This window comes from Brachyistius frenatus, unplaced genomic scaffold (genome assembly GCF_029030835.1).
Source record: "Brachyistius frenatus isolate BFR_SWC_R1_liver_20210118 unplaced genomic scaffold, ASM2903083v1 Contig_67, whole genome shotgun sequence".
Classification (NCBI taxonomy): Eukaryota; Metazoa; Chordata; class Actinopteri; family Embiotocidae; genus Brachyistius; species Brachyistius frenatus.
In genome coordinates this window covers 1302735-1322637 of record NW_027210666.1, presented here as the reverse complement: position 1 = coordinate 1322637, position 19903 = coordinate 1302735, and the positions used below count along the sequence as shown (strand labels likewise).

The 19903-nt window shown below is 41.4% G+C and overlaps 1 protein-coding gene across 1 annotated transcript in view; it reads right to left on the bottom strand.

The window, feature by feature from the left end:
* Window positions 1-19903, bottom strand: part of aqr (aquarius intron-binding spliceosomal factor) — a 51602-nt gene that overhangs the window by 31278 nt on the left and 421 nt on the right. The window contains exons 2-24 of the mRNA XM_069707158.1: window positions 19554-19667; window positions 19258-19314; window positions 18352-18392; window positions 18092-18127; window positions 17879-17999; window positions 17609-17749; window positions 16907-16975; window positions 16643-16743; window positions 16449-16525; window positions 15488-15552; window positions 13263-13379; window positions 13032-13145; window positions 12742-12845; window positions 9733-9835; window positions 7872-7992; window positions 7321-7462; window positions 6681-6859; window positions 5475-5642; window positions 3557-3726; window positions 2314-2555; window positions 1966-2115; window positions 1167-1236; window positions 8-118 (exon numbers count right to left, since the gene is read on the bottom strand). Coding sequence (XP_069563259.1) covers window positions 8-118; window positions 1167-1236; window positions 1966-2115; window positions 2314-2555; window positions 3557-3726; window positions 5475-5642; window positions 6681-6859; window positions 7321-7462; window positions 7872-7992; window positions 9733-9835; window positions 12742-12845; window positions 13032-13145; window positions 13263-13379; window positions 15488-15552; window positions 16449-16525; window positions 16643-16743; window positions 16907-16975; window positions 17609-17749; window positions 17879-17999; window positions 18092-18127; window positions 18352-18392; window positions 19258-19314; window positions 19554-19637 — 2583 coding nt within the window. The 5' untranslated portion in view covers window positions 19638-19667. The remainder of the gene's footprint in view (window positions 1-7; window positions 119-1166; window positions 1237-1965; window positions 2116-2313; window positions 2556-3556; window positions 3727-5474; window positions 5643-6680; window positions 6860-7320; window positions 7463-7871; window positions 7993-9732; window positions 9836-12741; window positions 12846-13031; window positions 13146-13262; window positions 13380-15487; window positions 15553-16448; window positions 16526-16642; window positions 16744-16906; window positions 16976-17608; window positions 17750-17878; window positions 18000-18091; window positions 18128-18351; window positions 18393-19257; window positions 19315-19553; window positions 19668-19903) is intronic.

Sequence of the window (19903 nt, the reverse complement as noted above, 5' to 3'; positions counted from 1 at the left end):
TGTTGACCTGGTTCGAGTGTGTGACTATGAGGGTCCTCTGCTCAGGAAAGTTGTGATAGAGGTTTGAGATGATCTGAACAGCAACATCAGTCTTTCCGGTGCCGGGTGGTCCAACAACCTGGAGACAGAGTAGGAAGTGAAGACGAAGAAAGAAAATATATTTTTTTTAACTCTAGGAAACAAAAACAAAAAAGAAGATAAGCACAATTTGAAGTTAGGTTGCAAAGGCACTCCACTTGAGATAACCTAGTGGTTGTGACAGCTAAGCCATGGGCATGTCACAACAGGCTGGGCTAGCGCCCCATTGTTAGCCATGCTCAGATGGACCCAATGCAATGTGGTGTTGGCTGGCATGCCAAGACAGTCAGTCTGACTGCACATATACTGTAGGCAAGGACAGACAACCACTGGAAAAAAGCTACAGGAGGTACAAGTATTTTTCAAGCCTCCATTTCCTTCTTATTATTTGAATGTTAGGAACACTTCATCGCTGTATACAAGTTAGCAGGATAATAAACCTCATATTCACCTAACTGGGAGGGTGAACAGCACATTTAATTTAGTTAATAAATATTCATGGAAGTGTAGTGTGGGTCTCTCAGGTGAGTAATCTCTGCTAAAAATAGTAAGCACAATTAAATATTTCTGCATATATCAGTACATAATCAGCTCCTTGGTTTCCCTACATGAAAGCCAGGCAGACCGGGAGGTAGTGTGTGTTTGTTATAACTGCTAATGACTGTGACATGTGCCAAGAATGAAGGTTAGAAGGGGTGAAGAGAGGGGCAGAGGAAGGCATGAATGTGGAGTTGTTTTACGACTCTGTTGATAGCCTCTTTGCCATATTTACCACGGCAGGCCGCACAATAAATAACCGCGATCACGCTGCCAGCTTCAAATCACCACATCAAAATAGCACTTTTGTCAAAACATAACAATGGCAGGCTGCGGTGACATGGTTGTGGATGTGCGCACACATTGGTGCATCTATATTCTGGTCTATTTTATTTAATGCCAATGACAAAACTACAGAGAGGGTTTCAGTGAAATTTGTCAACACTACTTAAATGATGGCGATGGGGGACTTTTTGTAAAATCAAAAATTAAAATTTTACTAACTATATGTGAGGAACTTAGCAATTGAACTCTAAATACGAAATCCTTACCATGGTTAGTCCTGGCTGCATCCCGGCTCGAATGGCTTCAATCTGCGTCGGAGTAAACTGAATTGTGTTCCTGTAAGAGATTTACATTGCTGATATTAATAAAAATCGAGTAATATTCTTGAGATACTGAACGGCCTCAGCAGCATAAATACATTAGTATTCAGATGTTTTCATTTGTTTTTTTCCAAGAGATGTTCAATGCAGCAAGTGTAGTTTTGAGTATGCTTTTTGAGACCATCTTGAAAGATTGTTAAGTCGGGGTCTCTTCATGGACCCAAAGAGCAAACTGCAAATGCTCAAACACCGCTGGATGAACCTTAATGTTCGCAAGTATTTTGTGGTGTTGTAATTAATACAAGAATATTAAAGCCTTTTCCGTTCACCTTTAATTGCATTAAAATGTCCATCTATAAATGTAGGCCTAACAACAACCAAAACAGCAACACAACATTGCATGGCAAACAGGTCGGATACCATAGAGACAAGCACAGACAACCAAATCAAAATAGTCAAGCTCAGAGTAGTGCACCTACAAGAAGCACAGCTAAAAGGACTGCACCTTTATACTGATTTATATTGAAAATATTTTTGAATATAGGTGAAGGACTTAACATGCGCTATATTATGATTCACAATTGAGCCAGGAATTCTAGAATAAGAAGTCATTATTACACTAGAGACTATAGTTTGGTAGAGTGCCTCAGTAATGAGGTCAGTACACTGACTATAAATGTTTTAATCAAGCTCTGTCCAAGTCATTAAGTTGTGTATGAGAATGACCTGGGTCTTGACCTCTCACCTTTTGGGCTGGTTGTAGGGATATGGTCCACGGTTGGGGGTGACGTAGGGTTCAACAGTCAAGGTCATGTCTTCCTCTTTGTCTTCCATTTCTTCATCAGCCTTTCTCTTCTTCACTTTGTCTGTTTTATTTGAGATGGGAAACTTGATTCTGGTCAAGCAAAAGACAGAAAATAGGCATTATTACAATATGATAGAATACAATTTCATACAATACACAAATTATAGCAGCATTATTACAGCAAGTAAAGAAAATAGTAATGATTATATTTGAATCTGATTTGAGTTAAGTTGACCTTAACAAAAAAGTTTCTCTTCATTATTTCTTCATTGGATCTTTGACTTTCACCTGAAAGGGGGGACCTGCAGTTCAGGGTTCTCCTCGATGACCTTTATGTTGCAACCAGGGAAACATGACCGCAAGTGGTCCAGGGACAGAAAGGTGTCATTGAAGTCCAACGTGGAGATTTGATTGGGCATTTTTGAATAGTGCGCACTGCCTTGGTCACCGTAGCCCAGGATAATGTCATGAAGCCAGTCTGGGACAACACACTCTGTGTTCATCAGGTTCCTGATGGTCTCCAACACGGCCTGAAACAGAGAGGCAGAAAAACATGTGACAGATATCTAACCGATAGATTGCAAAGTAAAAACTAAGAAGCTGAAGGAGAAAAATCTTACTGAATGAGGCACATCAGACAACAGACAACCATCCCACAAGAGCTAGTTTAGCTGGATAAGAATAGCTTTGTGGTGGGCTGATGGGACAGCAGGTAATTTGTAAGTCTGTCAATTATATTTTAATGAGCTGCAAACTGTCTAATACCCAGTGCATCAAACAGTGTGTGGGGAAACGTGTTTACTTTTATGAATGTCACAGATCAAAGATGGAGAAGAATGTTTCTTGAATACCCATTAGTTCCTGCCCTTTTCAAATTCAGGAGAAAAAAAGAAAAAAAAAACACTTCAAAAACATCTGTCATTGCTCTGACTGTGAAAGACAGAAATGGGTGTTCAGAATTAGAAACAGCAGATTTGACAAAGCTGTAATGAGAAGCTCTCAAACTAAAACAAATTGATTAAAAAAAATGAAGAGTTTTGTGCATGGTTACCATTCTAAAAACACTGAACAAAATGGAGGACAGCAACATAAGAGTTAACTTTATCATGACCTGCATAAAGACTTTTTTTGAAATAAGTGTGAGTAACAGGTCTTCAAATTAAATCTTGAGCAGAGATTTCCTTTTTATTACCCTTCTGAAGAAACCTGCACGTTGTACCTACTGTATAACATGGACATGATTCCCCACAGAAACTATAATAACCTTTTGACATACAATATGGGTCTGCTGCCACAGGGGGATTCTTAAAGCAGAGAGAGGGGCGAACATTGGGAGGGCCTTGAGTGGGCAGCAATCTCAAAGATGCCCTGGCCCCAACCTTACAGCTACAATACCCCAGAGAGTATAATATGTGTGATACATCACTCAGGGGTGTTGTTGGTTGGACCAGAGCTCAAGGTCCGAAGATAAAGCACTCAAATACAATCTGCAGGGAGGACTGATGTCTGTGCTCCAGCCTGTAGTCCAAACCTTGAAATTATTCTCCTTGGGTTTGCGTCTCATGATGATGTTGAAAGTCTCATAGGGGTCTTCGGTGCCGCTTTGAATGCTGCTGGTCATGTCCTGCTGGTACTGGTTCGGGTCAAGCCATACCCGGAAGGTTCTGGCGTCTCCTCGCAGCTTAGGCTTTGGTTCAGGTCCTAGACCAGAATAGCAGAGAGAAACCTATTTCAGCATTGAAGTCATAATAACCTGCATAGATAAATATACAGTAGAATTAATAAACCTAAAGAGTTTAAAAACACTATTTAAAAAGTGTTCTACAATCTAAAGAAAATGTAAATGTAGGCCAGGACAGTAAAACAGAACAGAAAAAGGCAGGGTATATAGCTTTAGAAGGAAAAATATATATAACTGAATCTAAATCAGTTAATTCTCAGATATAAAACTAGGATTTCAATTACTATCTCCATCCTATCCTTACATTAAGAGATAAATCCTTTTTAAAAAAAGAGCTAACTGAAGCTTGCTTTACTACAGTACCATCAATACCTCCTGAGGAACAGGAATTGCTGCTTGACACAGGCTTTAAGCTTATTCCCACTGGGAGCCTGTGTGGTGCAGCATTCAGATTTCTAAATAGATTCTGTGCGGAGCTGCAAGGCACGAGCAGGAGAGTGAAACCAATCCTGTCTGCTTCTGATGTGTGCGCCCGTGTGCACATGTGTACAGCTATGTGGGATCATCAAATCCCCTTGCTAAAAGGAGTATGGTGATAGCTTAAAGAGTGGAAGCTACACCCTCACCACTATGCAATAACAATGTGGACAGCTGGGCCAAGGTGCGTGAGCAATTACAACAAGTATGACCCATTGTATTAAACTGTAAACTGAAAAGGTGAAATTAAATCAGTGCGGGACTTAAAGGCAGATGCACAGTTCATTTAAGTCACAAACAATATGTACAGTTGAGAAGAGCAGTGTTTATAAAAATGGATAGCAGTCGATAATTAGTGTCCTAAAATGCACATTGCATCCTGTGTCTCCCCATATCCCCACTAAGTTCCCAGTCATTTATGTGACATCACCCCACCACCCAGCCCGCCAAAGTACCACTTATCCCACTTGAGGATTTTAAAGTTTAACCAAGCTGGCACTGGCAGGGAATGTTCCTCGGCATAAAGCCTATGTGGAAAGCCCTGCCCGCTGCATATTTAATCCAAACAGATGAGACAGGATAGGGAGAAAAGGCTGCTTCTGCATATGGACACATGTTCTGTCAGAGGAAAAAGGCAAAAACTTGCAAAGGCTAACTTAGGTGAATCAACCGCTAAGATGGACTGCTTAGAGCTGCGAGGAAGACTCGGTACACCAGAGAAGATTGTGTTACTATATAAATATATTTGACTTTTCAGGAATGAGCAAAGATTTAAATTTGGTCTGATGGTATCGCTCCAGTGGGGACACACAAAACAGTCTCTTTTTGTTAGAAAAACATAAAATTTCAGTCAGTGTTGAAATCAGTTTTGCAATGCTACAATGGGGTGAGTGTCGCTGATATGACACGTTACTGTATTCTGCACATTCAGCGTTCTCTTCCAGAAACATTCGTACAGATAAAGCCAATGCAACTCTTCAGGTGAGTCCAATAAATAAAGCAGAGGGCAGGGCTCGTCGCTCCGAGGTGTAGTTGTTGACCTCAGGTTAATGGAATGTTAATGGCAACAGGTCAGGTCTCAGTGTGACTGTCACCATGACAACACCCGCCGGCCCCTTTACCTGAGGATTAATAGGTAAGGATTGTGTATGGGACTGACGGGTGGATGGATGTCATGTGTCACTGCTGTCTGTCTGTGTGTGTGTGTGCGTGTGTGTGTGTGTGTGTGTGTGTGTGTGTGTGTGTGTGTGTGTGTGTGTACGTATGCGGGCAGAAGCACATATGAGCGTACCTTCCTCAATGACTCGCCCCTTGTCATCCAGCATCCCCTGCACCTCGCAGCCTCTCACGTACACCAGGCCGGTCTGCTCAACGAAGGGCTGGCGCCGGTCGAAGCGGGTGCCGTAAGGCAGGTTGGGCCGCACCGTGACCAGAAAGCAAACGTCGTGCTTCCGCAGGCCTGCGGGGAAAGAGGATGGATGGAGAGAGAAAGAAGAAAATAAAAAAAGTTTTAGCGATATGCAGATGGGGAAAAAAGAGATAAAGCCTTACTTTGGGTAAGAAAAGGACACGGAGAGAAAGAAACGTGAAGAGGGAGCGAGACAAGAGTCGTTGTGTGGGGGGAGTATGGAGATGGGAGACAAACCACCTTGTCAGCATTTGCCTGATCTTTAAAATATGAAGCTCTACGGTCAGAAAAGACCAAGTGGAGGGAAAATATGGAAGATATACTTCCTTCTTTTCTGAAATTAGACAAAAAACTACAACTGCAAAAGTGGCTGTAAGAGATTGACATCAATTTGAGATAGATCATTTTTATTTAAATCCAGTGGTGACTTTATTAATTCAACAGTATTAATTTTCTATATGAATTAATCTGGTACATCATTGGGATAAATTCGCTTGGGAACGTATAATCTGTATCTTTCTCTGGAGAGCGACAGCAGACAGTCAGAGGCTTCGAGGTGCTTTCTAATGTTACCAGTGAATCAAAGTCCTTCAAGCCTGTCAAGCTTTATCTATAGTGCCCTTATCGCCACACAGAGAAAGAAAAATGATCAGGAAATAAAACAGAGGCTCAACAGCAGAGGCTACACAGAAATAGAATGTCTTCAAAGAGACATGAGGAAGGCGAGGGTCATGAGTCAAGGCCTGACAGGATGGAATACAGTGGTAAAGGAGGACTTTATGGAGGTTATAAACCGCTTAGTAGAAGTGTTAGGAGGCATAATAAAAGAAGAAATAGGAAAAGTAAGGTGGAGCAAGGCACTATGGAAAAAGAGGGTGATAATGCAGCATCGTGTTAAGAGGGTGTGTTTTATGATCAGATTGTTTGCACTTATTTTTTCATCTACTGCACAGAAGCAAAATGGATTACGTAAAATAGGAAGACATGCAAAACATACACAATAGATAGACAAATACTGCAAGGAAATTTATTTGAAAAAATATATTGACAGAAATAAAGCTCTGGGAAAAAAAAGTCAGCCACTTTTACCTTCCCACTCGTGTTTGATATGATCTTGTACATTGAGGTTAACGGTGATGTCAGCTCGGACACGAGCCGGCCAGCTCTCCCCTATGTTGGGCTTGGCAACCTCTACTATGGAAAAAGCGGTGATCATCTGAGCCATCCTGGCCCACCCCCCAAACACCGCGCCACCATATTCTGATTGCCTGTGCAGAAGGACAGACGTGACAAGAAGTGAAGACAAGCGCCGTGGGTGGTTGTCAAGATTGAAATCAGTTGGATTTAGGGCAGCACATGGCACTACTTACTTATTTACTTTTGCAACAACGACAAGCAAGTTGGTACAAAACTTGACATAATGGGAGCACTTATTATGTTAAGCAATGGGTTTCCAAATGTGGTGTACCAAATGCCATGGTCTTTTAATAAAATATAATCAATGTGCTGCACTACCATGTGAGAGGCAGATAGAGGATAAGAATCTTCATTCATTGAAATAAAAGGACAAAGTGTGCTGTAGCTGAGTTAATGGTAGGAATTTGTTTGAGAAAAATGAACACTGATGCTTATCAATGTATGTTTCTTGTTTTGTTTTTCTTACCAAGAAAACAACATGATATTGTGGATCAAGTTTTCTCTGATGCTGACAAAATCAAGGACATCTCACCATGGTTTCATACGCCAAACCACATCTTCTATGTCCTGTCTGATCTCGTAGGTGGACTCGAGACGAAAGAGGTTAAAGTTCCTCAGCAGGTAGTCATGGAGGGTCAGGAACTGGAGATTCAGCTTTGGTAGAGCAAGGCAACCTGAAAAGATAAACAAATGGACAAATGAATACAGATAGTCACTGTAAACTTAACTAAAAAAAAAATAAAAAAGTGAGCAATTAAGCACACTAACTTACAACAAGTCAAATAGAATTCATGATTTTATACAGACTACTGCAAATATATGTGTGATAATATGGGCGTATTATGCTTAACAGATGGTGCCTGACTTGTCAGTGACATACGAGTTCCTGAATGTGTCATTGACAAGTAAAGAGCGTTCCGCAATAAACAAGGAATAAAATAAGATATGGTAGAACACATGGGTGTATATTAATAAGTATGAGGCACTGACTGGACAGTGAAATTAGCATGCGCTCTAGTGCGTGTCAACTCACACAGACACACCAACACAGTCGTAATTCACACATTCATTTACAGTACACACCTTCGCCTGAGTAGTACTCTGTTGGCACAATGTTCTCATCCCAGATTATCTTCTCTGTTGGATAAAGGGGCATCTGGTTAAGTTGCTCAATCTGAGAGATTCTGCGCTCATGACGGGAAACCTGTCATGCAACACGAGAGAGAGAGAGAGAGGGACACAGAGAACATGTACAGAGAGAAGTTAACGGAACAAATTCCCCTCTGCTTCGGATCAGTGTTTAGGATCTTTAGGAAAAGAAAAATCCAGTCATTCAAACCAGTCTGGTGACGCTTTTTATCATTTCTCATTGGAAATGTAGTTTTTCTACCGACTTCAGTTGATCAATGTGTGTGCTGAAGTGGACAGAAATGCTACAACTAAAGGGTGAAGAATACATTTTGAGTTATCATACTAGGAAACTGCATTTGCTTACATCCGTTTATGTCTGGAAGGACTAGAAGCCATGACAACATGTAGACGTATTTTGTCAAAGGCAACAAAATCTCTGCAGGTATTATGATATCAAATCTGTATGATGTTTGCACACTGATTTAAAACAATGTTTTATTTAACTTTATTGGACACAGAGGTTTAACACACACCTCTAGAGATATTGTGTGACCTTGCTGGGGTGCATTTTCTGGGCAGTAACAAAATGGCTTCTATTCCAGTGTGAGGTTAACGCATCTATGTAACTGCATTCATCTTTGAAGCCTGCACCTTTCCTACTGAGGTTATGTGGATGTGCACACAACTGTCTTTGCTATTGTATCTATGCTCTTCTGGAAAACTGATAAATAACATGAATTATCGCCAATGTAAAGTAGAGTAATATCTGCGGCTGAATCCAAACCAGCTCATCTGTTCCACCAGACGAAGTAAACAGCCTTAACTGTCCTAACATTGGGACTAGTGTAACAACTCCTCCATAAGCATATTAATGAGTTCTGTTGCATTCGTGGCTGTTTTGCTACCATGTGGCAGAGTTCTAGTCCTGTGGCCTCCTCCTATCAAACTCACCCAGTCAGAGATTTTGGTTGTCGGGGGCAACCTCGGGCACACACAAATGAAACCCCTGACAAAGTCTAGTGCAAGAATATAATCAGATAATTACGAAACAGCTCTTCTCCATCCCTTTAATGGGTAATCATGAATAACCGCGGGACAGCCTTGAAACACCCACTTTGATGAAGAGGTCTACTGTACAGCACATGTGTGTGTGTGTGTATTGGGGGGACTAGCGGGACCTGCGGAGTCCTGGAGAGGTTTTCAAAAAGAAAATCAGGAGAGTGCAGGAAGGGCACCCAGAGAGCACAATCAACTCAGCTCAAGCTTTTCAAGAGATACTACAAAAATGAGAGACATAAATGTCTCTCTATCTGATCAGCACTGTCTTCAATTTACCCTACGTCACACCAATGACCACATAAAGCAGTAATTGGATTAGAAGGCAAATTCAAGAGGGACAGGGCAGTGAAGAGGGGATACAATATGTATTCCAAGGTCAAGAGCTTAAATTAATTACTTAAAAATGTGATTCACAAAACCTATTATGCCGTGGCGCTGAGTGGCCAGTTAATGTTCTGGAAAATAACATTTCACCAACAATAATTATGCATCTTTTATACTGCCAGTTGACAAGCAAGCAATACCTGATGTATTGCTTCATCAATGTATAGTCTGATACATTAAAAATTGCCTGAAAAGTCTGGAATAAATATTCTAATATTTGATTTATAAATAAAAGGGACCAAATAAAAAGGTAAGACACCAGAAAATATGCAGCTTTTCTCTTTAAGTTTAGTTTGAAGAATTACTTCTGGAGTTCAAATTCAAAAACTCACGTTGACAGTATGATAAAAGCTGCACACACTGCACTTACCAGCAACTCAAGGAGAACCTCCTTCTCAATGGTGGTGTCTTGCCCTTCAGGCAGCTCTGGCAGCAGACACAGATATGAGGCCACCTGGTGGAGCATGTTGGGACTAAGAGAGAGAGAGGCAGGAGATAAACAAGTGGTTAGTCAGCTAAAAAAAATTTGCAATTGCAAATTACAAATTTAGCTCATACTCCTGAGCGAGCATGCCAATAAGCAGATAATAACTCGTTGCTGTGCATAGATAATGATTTGGTAATGACTGAAATGATACAGATTAAAATCACAACATGAACAATCTGATTGCAACTCACACCTCAATTTTAGGAAACAGCCTGATGATATATTATTGCTTTTGTGCACTATATTTATATAAAAAATAAAAAAAATAACATGTCGGTCCAGCCACTTTTTTGGGACACTACCTCCCCTCTTCCTTCAGAGATTTTTTTTCAAATACCGTCACCATTGTATGCGTGAAGATACACGACCTTATACAATTCTTTGTGCTTAGTGGCACTGCGGCACAAAGCAATTCTTGTGTTGGCTTTGACACTGCGCTCCTGCTCTGTCAAGCGCGTGTGCTCAGGGGGCCGGGGCGCACTGATGAGACAGGATTATGAAAATCAAAGCCCATCTCCATCTCAGAAAGCTGAGGTGTGGCTCTCTGCACACAGACCTGTTTTAATCAGGCTGACACACTGTGACACAGGCCAGGCCTGGTGCAGGACGAAGGACAGGGTGGGGACACGTTGTGACAGTCCAGGACAGCTACACGTGGCACTGACCAACTGTAACCGTGTATGTGCATCCTTTTCTGCTACTTGTGATGCCACGCTTGGGCAGTGGGGTGGCAATTCTGCCAATGTTGCAGTTTAGTGGCCCAACGGATGACCTGGCATGGGTCATGTGGACATTCCTTCCCTTAGCAAAAAAAAACAACAGCAGCACAACAACTCACTCTGAGTAACAGAGATGACTGGACCAGGTCACGACTGACAGCTCAGCCACTGGCAGGGTAAAGTGAAGATGAGGACATAACTGAAATCGGTCTACAGTGAGTTTTACTCTATAGCCTAAAGGCTGTCTAGACCCATGTACAGATTTGGTCTTAGCCATGAAACTGCAACTTTACTATATACACTATAATTTGGTCTGTATTTACTGGTCAGTTCATGGCACTTTTCATTAAGTTAGCTAGACTTTTGTGCACACAATCACATTATAAGATAATATCACAAGCCTGACAAACCCTCTTCTTGTTTTAAAGGTTTTTTTAAATAAAATAAAAACTATGATGCATGTTTTTAAGGATGCCTAAATCTGCCGAAATTGTAGGTGGCGTATGCTTTCACCATATTTTGTTTTCTTTCATAATATAATACCTTCAGAATAGTGACCAAGATTCAATGAGAAGTGGAGTTGATCAAATCTACACATCCTTTTAAATGACAAGACAGTGAAGAAATAATCTCCATTACTAATTACACCAATTATTTTTACATTTCCTGTAGCAATGAATGATTCCTGCAGGTTTTGCTAACATTTCACTGTGATGCATTCCCTTTGATCATGCATTCAATATTTTTATTTTTTTTTGGCCTGAAATGACACCCAATATGTTTTACATAACTGAAAGAAGTGTATGAGTGTGAATGAGTGCGTGTCTGTGTGTGTGAATGTGAATGAGTGTGTATATTTGAGAGAATGGGTTTGTCTAAGTGTGGGCAGCCTATGCAATAATGCTGCGTTTGTGTGTTTGGGGGACTTAGCAGATGAATTCAGAGCGGCGGGTGACTGGGAGCTAAGCTCATGGGTAGCACAGCTGGAATAAACTGGCATTAGCGCGAGTTGTTTGGATGAAAAGTGCCTCGTTAAATCTGATCGGCATATTTTGAGTTATCCAGGAGCCGCTTTGGTGACAGTTGTGGGGCAGAGAACAATGCCGCTCCTGCTATATTCAAAACCCTAATTCTGGGAAAAGGAGCAGAGCTTCTGGAAAGACACGAAATGGTTCTGCTAAGTCTTTACCTGATTCAGCTCAGCTCGGCTCGGCTCATAACCCTCTGCCTGACTCAAAGAAACTTAGTGTGGGGTTTTAGCATTTATAATCCACCACACAAGTCAAAAATATGGAAACATGGACAGCAAAAATAAATTGAGTTATTCCAACACCTCAGAGCAATCAGGACCAATAAAGACATCACATGATAGTGTACAAACAAATAAGTCATCAGTCACTCAGAGTGTCTGATTGAAAGACCTTGTACAAGTTCAGGGTCGGTTATCTTAAAATGTCATTCAGATATTTAACGTGAAGGAAGGTTAGACCGCGAAGTAATTACAAATTAACAATCACTCTATGTCTTTTCGCTCCCATTTCCACGTGCACAAGTTAAAACACACCCACACAGACCAGTTCATCAAAGTGAGGGTGTTTTTTGGCTCTCTGGCGAGCTAATATGATCTGACAAACACAGCTGTTCAAAGAGTTTATTCTCAAGCCACTGCAAATCGATTAAATTAATGAGGCGTGCCTCTCTCTCTGGCTGGTACCAGCTGCCTGTTCAAGGGTTCACTTGCTGCCATTTAGCAGGGAAGTCAGGCAGCAAGGGTGGTGCTGTTATATTACAGCACAGGAGCCAGATAACTGTGCATATATTCCTGCAATTGAACTGGGATTTTATGGTGATACGGGGAATATCAGTATTTGGCACCAAGATGTTAGCAGCAGACTTTAAATTGCAAGTTGGAGCCTCTGAGGCTCAGAAATACTTGAACATGATGCAGAATGGAAAGAAAACTGCTTTTTAAACTATCTGTAAGGAAATAGGCAGAAAGTGTACACATCAGGAATTACTCCTCTTTGCTGAAACACCACTCCAATGCTAGCAAGGTTAGTAGTAATCATCCAGTCATGTGTATCCTCCCACCACACATTCCTCCATCTCTGCGCTGACAGATGACATGTTACTTGTTTGTTTTTTTCCATGATATTTTCTGGGTGTTATTTACCTGAGATGCCCAAAGTGTTTGGTCAAGGATTCTCTTGTGTCAACTGCAGCTACATTGGACAAAGCAAAGTCGTGCAACTCTGGGAAATGAGCAAAGGCTGCCCTCTGCAAGACAGAAAACACAAAGCAGAACACTTTAACTGACTGGTGTCTGAATACAACCCATCACTGTAAAAACGAACAACTTACATATAGTAGATTGGAAAGAAAAGTGACACAAAAAAAAAAAGATCTGCAAAAACACATTAAACAGAGTTAAACAGTCAAGGATAATAGAAGTCCCTCTTTTACCTGCAGTGAGGTGATTCTGTCATAATGCAAAGTGGTCATCTCTTTCTCCGTCAGGGCATTTCCTGTCTGGTCACTGATCTCAAAACCAGTGTAGAACTTCAGCATGTCCAGCAGCTACAAAGATGAGACAGTATCACCGGTCACTTCTAAACATTTTACAATGTCCTATGCAATTTTAACTTGTGTGCATACATATTATCAATCCAAGTGCACATGCATGTTTTCTTGTACCTGGCAGAAGAGGTGCCCCTCCTTCTCTCTCTGGGGGAGGCTAGAAAGGTGACAGCTGACCACCAAATGAGAGTCATCCAGCACTGTGTTGAACCAACGCCTTGTGGGCAGCAGTGCCTAAAAACACACACGGGACACCATGTTTGCAGCTCTGGACTACATGATCTCCAAGTTATCACAACAACATAGTAACAGGAATTTCACGAGCAAAAACATCGAGGGCGGAAATGCTATTTTAGTAGATCGGACGAAAATAACTCGAGGAAGATTTGCAGGAAAATCGTTCTACATCACAGAAGAAAAAAAACAACAGTTGGGTATCGTATGACCGAACACCTCTCAGGGCTCAAAGAAATCAATTGACTCAGGAACAACCACATTTCCCAGCATCTGGATCATGATTTCCCATACATCTTATTGATCAATGCTCTTTTCTTGGCTTTGCGGTTGTTGTGATACAAAAACAAAGCAAACTGACAGTGAGACGTGAAGACGACAGGGCGAAACCTGGCTCAGCTAGTTCTACAGTCATTATTTATCTGCCTGTTGTTTGCAGCACAGCAACATGACATGAAGGCAAGAACAGAGGAAACCTGTCAAATTGAGATAACAGAGGTGCTTTAGTTGGAATATAACAAAAGAAACTCTGAAGACATTGATGAACAGACAGCCTGAGTGAGAGGCTGACTGACTGATGCATACAAAAACCACACTGTACAGACTGGAGGAGAAAAGAACTACCCAGAAAAAAAAAAAAAAACAGCATTGTGAAACGGGATATGAAACGCAAAACACAAACAAAACAAAATATGATTGTTTTCATTGAAAACTGCTCTTCAAAGGCAGCAGGCGTGACATGTGATACATAAACACTGCGAGAACAGATACCTTTATATCCAACAACCATCTTTGATCTCAACACAACCCTGACAGCCAGCATAAAACAGGCATGATAACGGGGATCTTTTCCCTGCATTAATTTTCAGGTCGTCATCAGATAAGGGGGGAAGTATGGATTTCATGGAACTGAGGTTTTGTAAAAGGATAGTGCTGAAGGACAGGAGATGTCTCTGGAGACAGTCAGCTGGCCGGCCACTCGCCGCTGCCAGGAACAGCAAGGCCAGCCTGTCAGCAGACAGCCAGATGAAATCTATTGAGCTCCGTCGCTAGTAACAGGAGATCTGCTCGGGCAGCAAGAGGAACAAATTTATGTGACACTATATCTTTACGCCAACCTTATCGGCAAGGCTGGCTCTCTGAAACAACATCGAGTTCCCTGTTTCTTCATTATTTCTTTTTAAACAAACCAATGTGTTCATAATTCATAAACTCTTCTAATATTTATGAGCAATTTCAGAACCGCCAAGATGCCACAATGACCCTGTAACTGAGGTGATTGAAAACAATGCATCATTAAACCCAATGTAGAATACACTCCACTGCATGACAACCAGAGATCAAATTGGTGGGGGGGGGGGGGGGGCTGGAGGGTCATGGACCCCCCCCATTAGAGCAAAGGGACCGTTCATAAGGGAGAAAATCTTCAATTTGGAGGATCCCCTGCTATTTCCTTTATTCATGTAAGGCCCACCACCCCCAATGGGACCTCCTGCCCCCTCCAAAAAATGAAATATTGTATTTAGTATATCTTCCCAATTCATATGCATGTTTTTTGTTTGAACTTTGTGTGATAATCTACAGCGTGCTACATGTTCACTACATTTAGTATACTGAAGGGCATATTTTGACTAGTTCCTGCAAACACTGGGATTATTCCAGAAATGAATTGGATCTCAGGTCCAAACCATTATCGCAAGTCAAAAGCCATTAGGCTGAAAATAACCTTCTTATTCTCTGGTCAAAGAGTTCCATTTAAAATTGTGCCGTGCGCTGCAGACAGCAATGGCTGAAACACACTGAGTGGAGCCGGGACTGAACAGTTATCCACTGTCTGTTGACCTGAGTTAGCTATAAATGTGAAGGACAAAAGGGAAATGAGCTCTGCAAAAACTGATGTCTAGACTGCTTCCTTCATCAGGATACCATGACGAAGCAAATATACTGTAGACCGTCATTACAATGGAAAAGAGTGGCTGACTGGCCCGTGTGAAGATTGAGTGCATCATCTTTCATTGTAAATTTCAAGTCGTGGGAGACAAAGTTCAAATAGAAAAATATTCGAACATTTACTTAATGAAGCTATGAAACAGGAGGTTACGTCTTACCTCCAAATCAATCATGAGTTCAATGAATCTCTCGCAGTAATGCACTTTGTCCATGGATACAGGCCCTGTGGACCATGAAGGAGGACATCATAGAGGTTACCACTTCTTCTCAGGTTAGGAAATGCATTTTACCAATGATAAATGTAATCTGATTAACATACAAAGACAAAATAAAACAGGGAAGTGTAGATGTAGCCATGTAGAGCAGGATGTATAGTTTTCACCAAGGACATGGGGACAGCAAACGCATGTGGACAACACCTAGGTGCCATGCTGAGTGTGTGAGCCTCACTATAAGATGCTGCATGGCCAGCACAGCAGCATGCTGGGACCTCAGCCCTCATTAACAATGCTGCGGTGTATGTGTGTGTACACTTAAAGTAGAGGCATGCAGCAAGCATTAGAGTGATGCGGATCCTGCTGGGCTGCAGATTGTAATCTCATCCGTCAGGTTTGAATTCTATCTAAACACACAAATACACATATTCTGTTTTTAGCATTCAGGTGGGGGGCCTGCATGTCAGCCTGCATTACAGCATAGTAGTCAGTGCCAGTGGCTGTATGGCAGCTGGAGCACACGCTCCTTCGGCAGCTGCACGAGAAAGAAGGGAGCAGTGCAACGGAAACAGTGATGAAAAAGGGAAATGTTGGGTTTCATATGGGCAATATCTGTTTCTGACGCGGTGCGGGCTGTAGAAAAGGCAAAGTCCATTACTCATGCTGGAAATGGCAGAGAAAGCAAATGTAGACCTGATTTGGGACCAGAGTCCCGGGGACGGTGACCTGGGATCACTAAATTCACAAAACATTTGGGGGCAGAGGCCGTCACCAAAGATATACTTTTTCCTCATCAAAATATGACCAACATCGATTGATCATCCTTCCTGCTGAAGGAATTCCCTGTTAAGTTGTTGTACACAACATCAGTATTTCCCACGGGAAATAAAAGAATCCTATTTACCTGATGGTGGAATTGACGTGAGAACTCCAAGAAACTTTTTAATGAGAGCCGAGAGGAAGGTTCTCTCTCTTTTTGCCCTGAGGAAGACAGAAAGACTTGAAATCAGATCGAGCTCAGAAACTCATGCAATACAAATATCTTGTCTTAGTCTGTATAGATCTACTGAACACTCGGGGAAAGAAAATATGATTTACTGCTCAGCTGCGTCAGCATCCATCTTATCAAATTTCTTCTTGATTAGATTCCAGAACTTCCGCAGCTTTGGAACTTTCTTCATTTCGTGTTGGAGTCTGGACTGCAAACATGACGGAAACAAATCAGCCAAGAGTTTAAATAAGGATTAGTGTCACAGCAAGGAACCAATTTTTTTTCCTATGAAATTATCAAAACAACATCATTACTTGGTGTGCCAATACCCACCACAGAAGTTTAATTAGAGTAATAGTTTGACATCTTACTGGTATGAGGCACATCCACATGGGCAGAGAGATGAGCTGCTGCACCTGATCTCTGATCAAATCCACCTCCTGGGAGGGAGGCACACAGAGGGAGAAAAAGAACGAGAGGGGGAGTTGTCAAAATGTACTGTGCATGACAGATTTTCATTACACTTGGGCCCCTAATAAAAGTCTGCAACTAAAATATTTAGAGGCCTTTATGGGATATAATCAAAGAGCAGCAGGCTATCACAGCAGATTTTTAAGTGAGACATCTGCAGTGCTTCCCTGTGGTTTATCGCAGCTGTAGAGGATACAGAGAGCTGGCCTAGTCTGTACTGCCTTGTCTGCTACTGCCACCTAGTGGGCATTACAAATAATTGCCTTAAATTTCACATATCTTTAGTAAAACACTTCAACATTGTTTCCATTATTATGGAAGGCATGAACGCATTATGTACTAAGGCAATATATCTCAATGAAAGAAATTTGATTAAAAAAAAATTGGGTCACAACTTAACGATTTAAGAAAAGTGTTGGTCCTGAGACTGCTGCATTAACAACTGCTTTAAACCACATATACTAATAAAAATGCAAGCTGATGACTACCAGTGCTCTACGTATTGGCATGAATACAACCATGCTCATTTATCTTGCTGGTCGCAAAATAAAACTCCCTTCTCCAGCGGGTTAGTCATTGGATTTTCGAGTAATGTTACACACCAGACTGTTGAAGCAGTGATCCAGGAAGACCAGGAGCACGGTTTGTTCCTTTAGAGTAAGACCCGCCCCCTCGCCAGCCAGCACAGCTTCCATCACACATTTGAAGAAGAATGGGAAATGGCTGGGCTCCTTCTTGAACACCTGACAAACACCATGCAATAGAAAAGATAACGTTGTACAAATCCATCACCTTGAATGGTAGCTGCAGAGGTTGTGAATGAAGATCTTATAACTACAAGACAAACTACTTGATTTTTTTTTTTTTTTTACCTCCCAAGCTGGAACATTCTCTCTGAACTTCTCATTGACGATGCAGCAAATGGACATTAGATAGGCATTGCTGGACACCTCGGGGGTGTAGTTCACCCACAGGTAGTTTTCAAGGTATTGGCTAAAAGATGAGAAAAATGATAAATTAATATCTATCCACCAATTGGTGTTGCTCGATAAGTAGAGTAAAGAGGAAGAAGTAAAATATTTCACCTGAATTCAAGCAGCATAATTTTCCTGATGGCAAATCTGAAAAAATACAAGATAGAAGGTCATAAGCAGATACGAGTAAAAAGTGTAACTTCCTTGTTTTTATTGTATTTTAAATGCAATTTTAATTTCTTCTTAATATCTTAACATGAATGTATTCCTATGCCTTTGTAAAGCAGAGTCTGAATGGTGCTATAGAAATAAACTGGCCTAGCTTTCATAACATAAAAAAATGGCAGTTAATTTGCTGTACATTCACTTACTTGGACTTGAGAATCTCTTTTTCATAAACATCCTCCATCACCTAAAGAAACAGGAAACATGTCATGTTGAAAACACGAGTTTCTGCGTAAGGTAGAGTTCACTGTCACTATACACCTCTCGACCATTTTACTGTGTGAAACGTAATGATGATGATGGAAAGACATTTTGGTGAACAGCATGATGAATATTGGATACCGTGTGAGATGTTTGGAAGTGAAGTAGTTCAACTGTAAAACATATATGAGGGGCAAGCAAAACATTCTAAAACTGCTCCTGTTATAGCTTTGTGAATAAGCTACAATAGGAGCAGTGGAATCAGCACCCGAGTTACACATGTTTTTGTGAGCAGTATTACACGCCCATTTGTGAATTCACCATTGATCCGAGCAGAGCGTTTACATAACACATTCCGTGTCAAACTCTGGAAACCGGCAGCAGAGATCCTTGAAATGCTTCAATATGCTTACAGCAACGAAGAAACCAGCTGGCGAGGTGTTTTGAGGGCCATTCATGTCTCAAGAGGGGTAGAACGTCGCTGTTGAAGACCGAAGAAGGTCATTCAGGTCAGGAGCGCAACCGGGTGGGTATATTCTTTGACGATCGTGGGGGAGTGTGCTGTGAATTCATCCCTCAAAATTTGACACAACATTTGATGTGCACTCTCTGCTCAAGTTTCAGGTCCATGGTGAAATCACAAATGCACAGATGCCAAAGGTCACAAAAACACGTGCAACTCAGGTGCCGATTTGATCTAACGACTTAACTTGTAACATTTAGAAAGGTTGCATCTTCCCCCTGCACGTCACGATGCTCCGTTTGTGCGCAACAGAAGCCGGGTCGAAACGTTTGGATCCAACCTCGTACACTTAACACTTCCAAGATGCAGAGAGATGCTTACAACTCACCTTTGGGTCAAATGGTAGTTTATTCTTTGCATGAGGAGCCCAATATTTATTGGCCAACTGAAAGAAAGACAAGAAATGCATTAATACTATTTAAAATGGCAGCAGCAGCATTAACAAACAACGGTAATCAACACAGGAAGTACAAACGATTACAGGTCGGTGTATAAGTGGAGGACTGGGGAAATTGTCTTTTTCCAATTCTGATGAACTAATCGTGATTTTACAGGTGTAGTCTGCACGGGGAGACTACAACACACTGCTGAACCACATACGAAGTGTTTAATCGGTGTGATTACCTGCGTGACATATTCGGCATTTATCTGAGACACAGACGGCGCTGCAGCCTTTTTAGCGGGGGTTTCTTTCTCCGTGGTGGCCATCTCAAGCGGCTACGACGACGACTGTGGGAACTAAAAAAAAAAAAAAAAAAATAAAGAAAGAAAGAATAGAGAGATTTATTGTTTGAGAGCTGCAGAAGCGATCCAACAAAACGACTTTAGAAATACGGGCCGGCAGTACAAATGCAGAAAGTAGTAGTAGTAGTAAGAAAGTTAGAAAGCTCAGTTTAAAAGTTTAGTAAGGTAAGTTAATTGGTAAAGAGCGGGAGTATGTGCAGTTCCAAGTTTCCGGTCCGATACTTTAATAA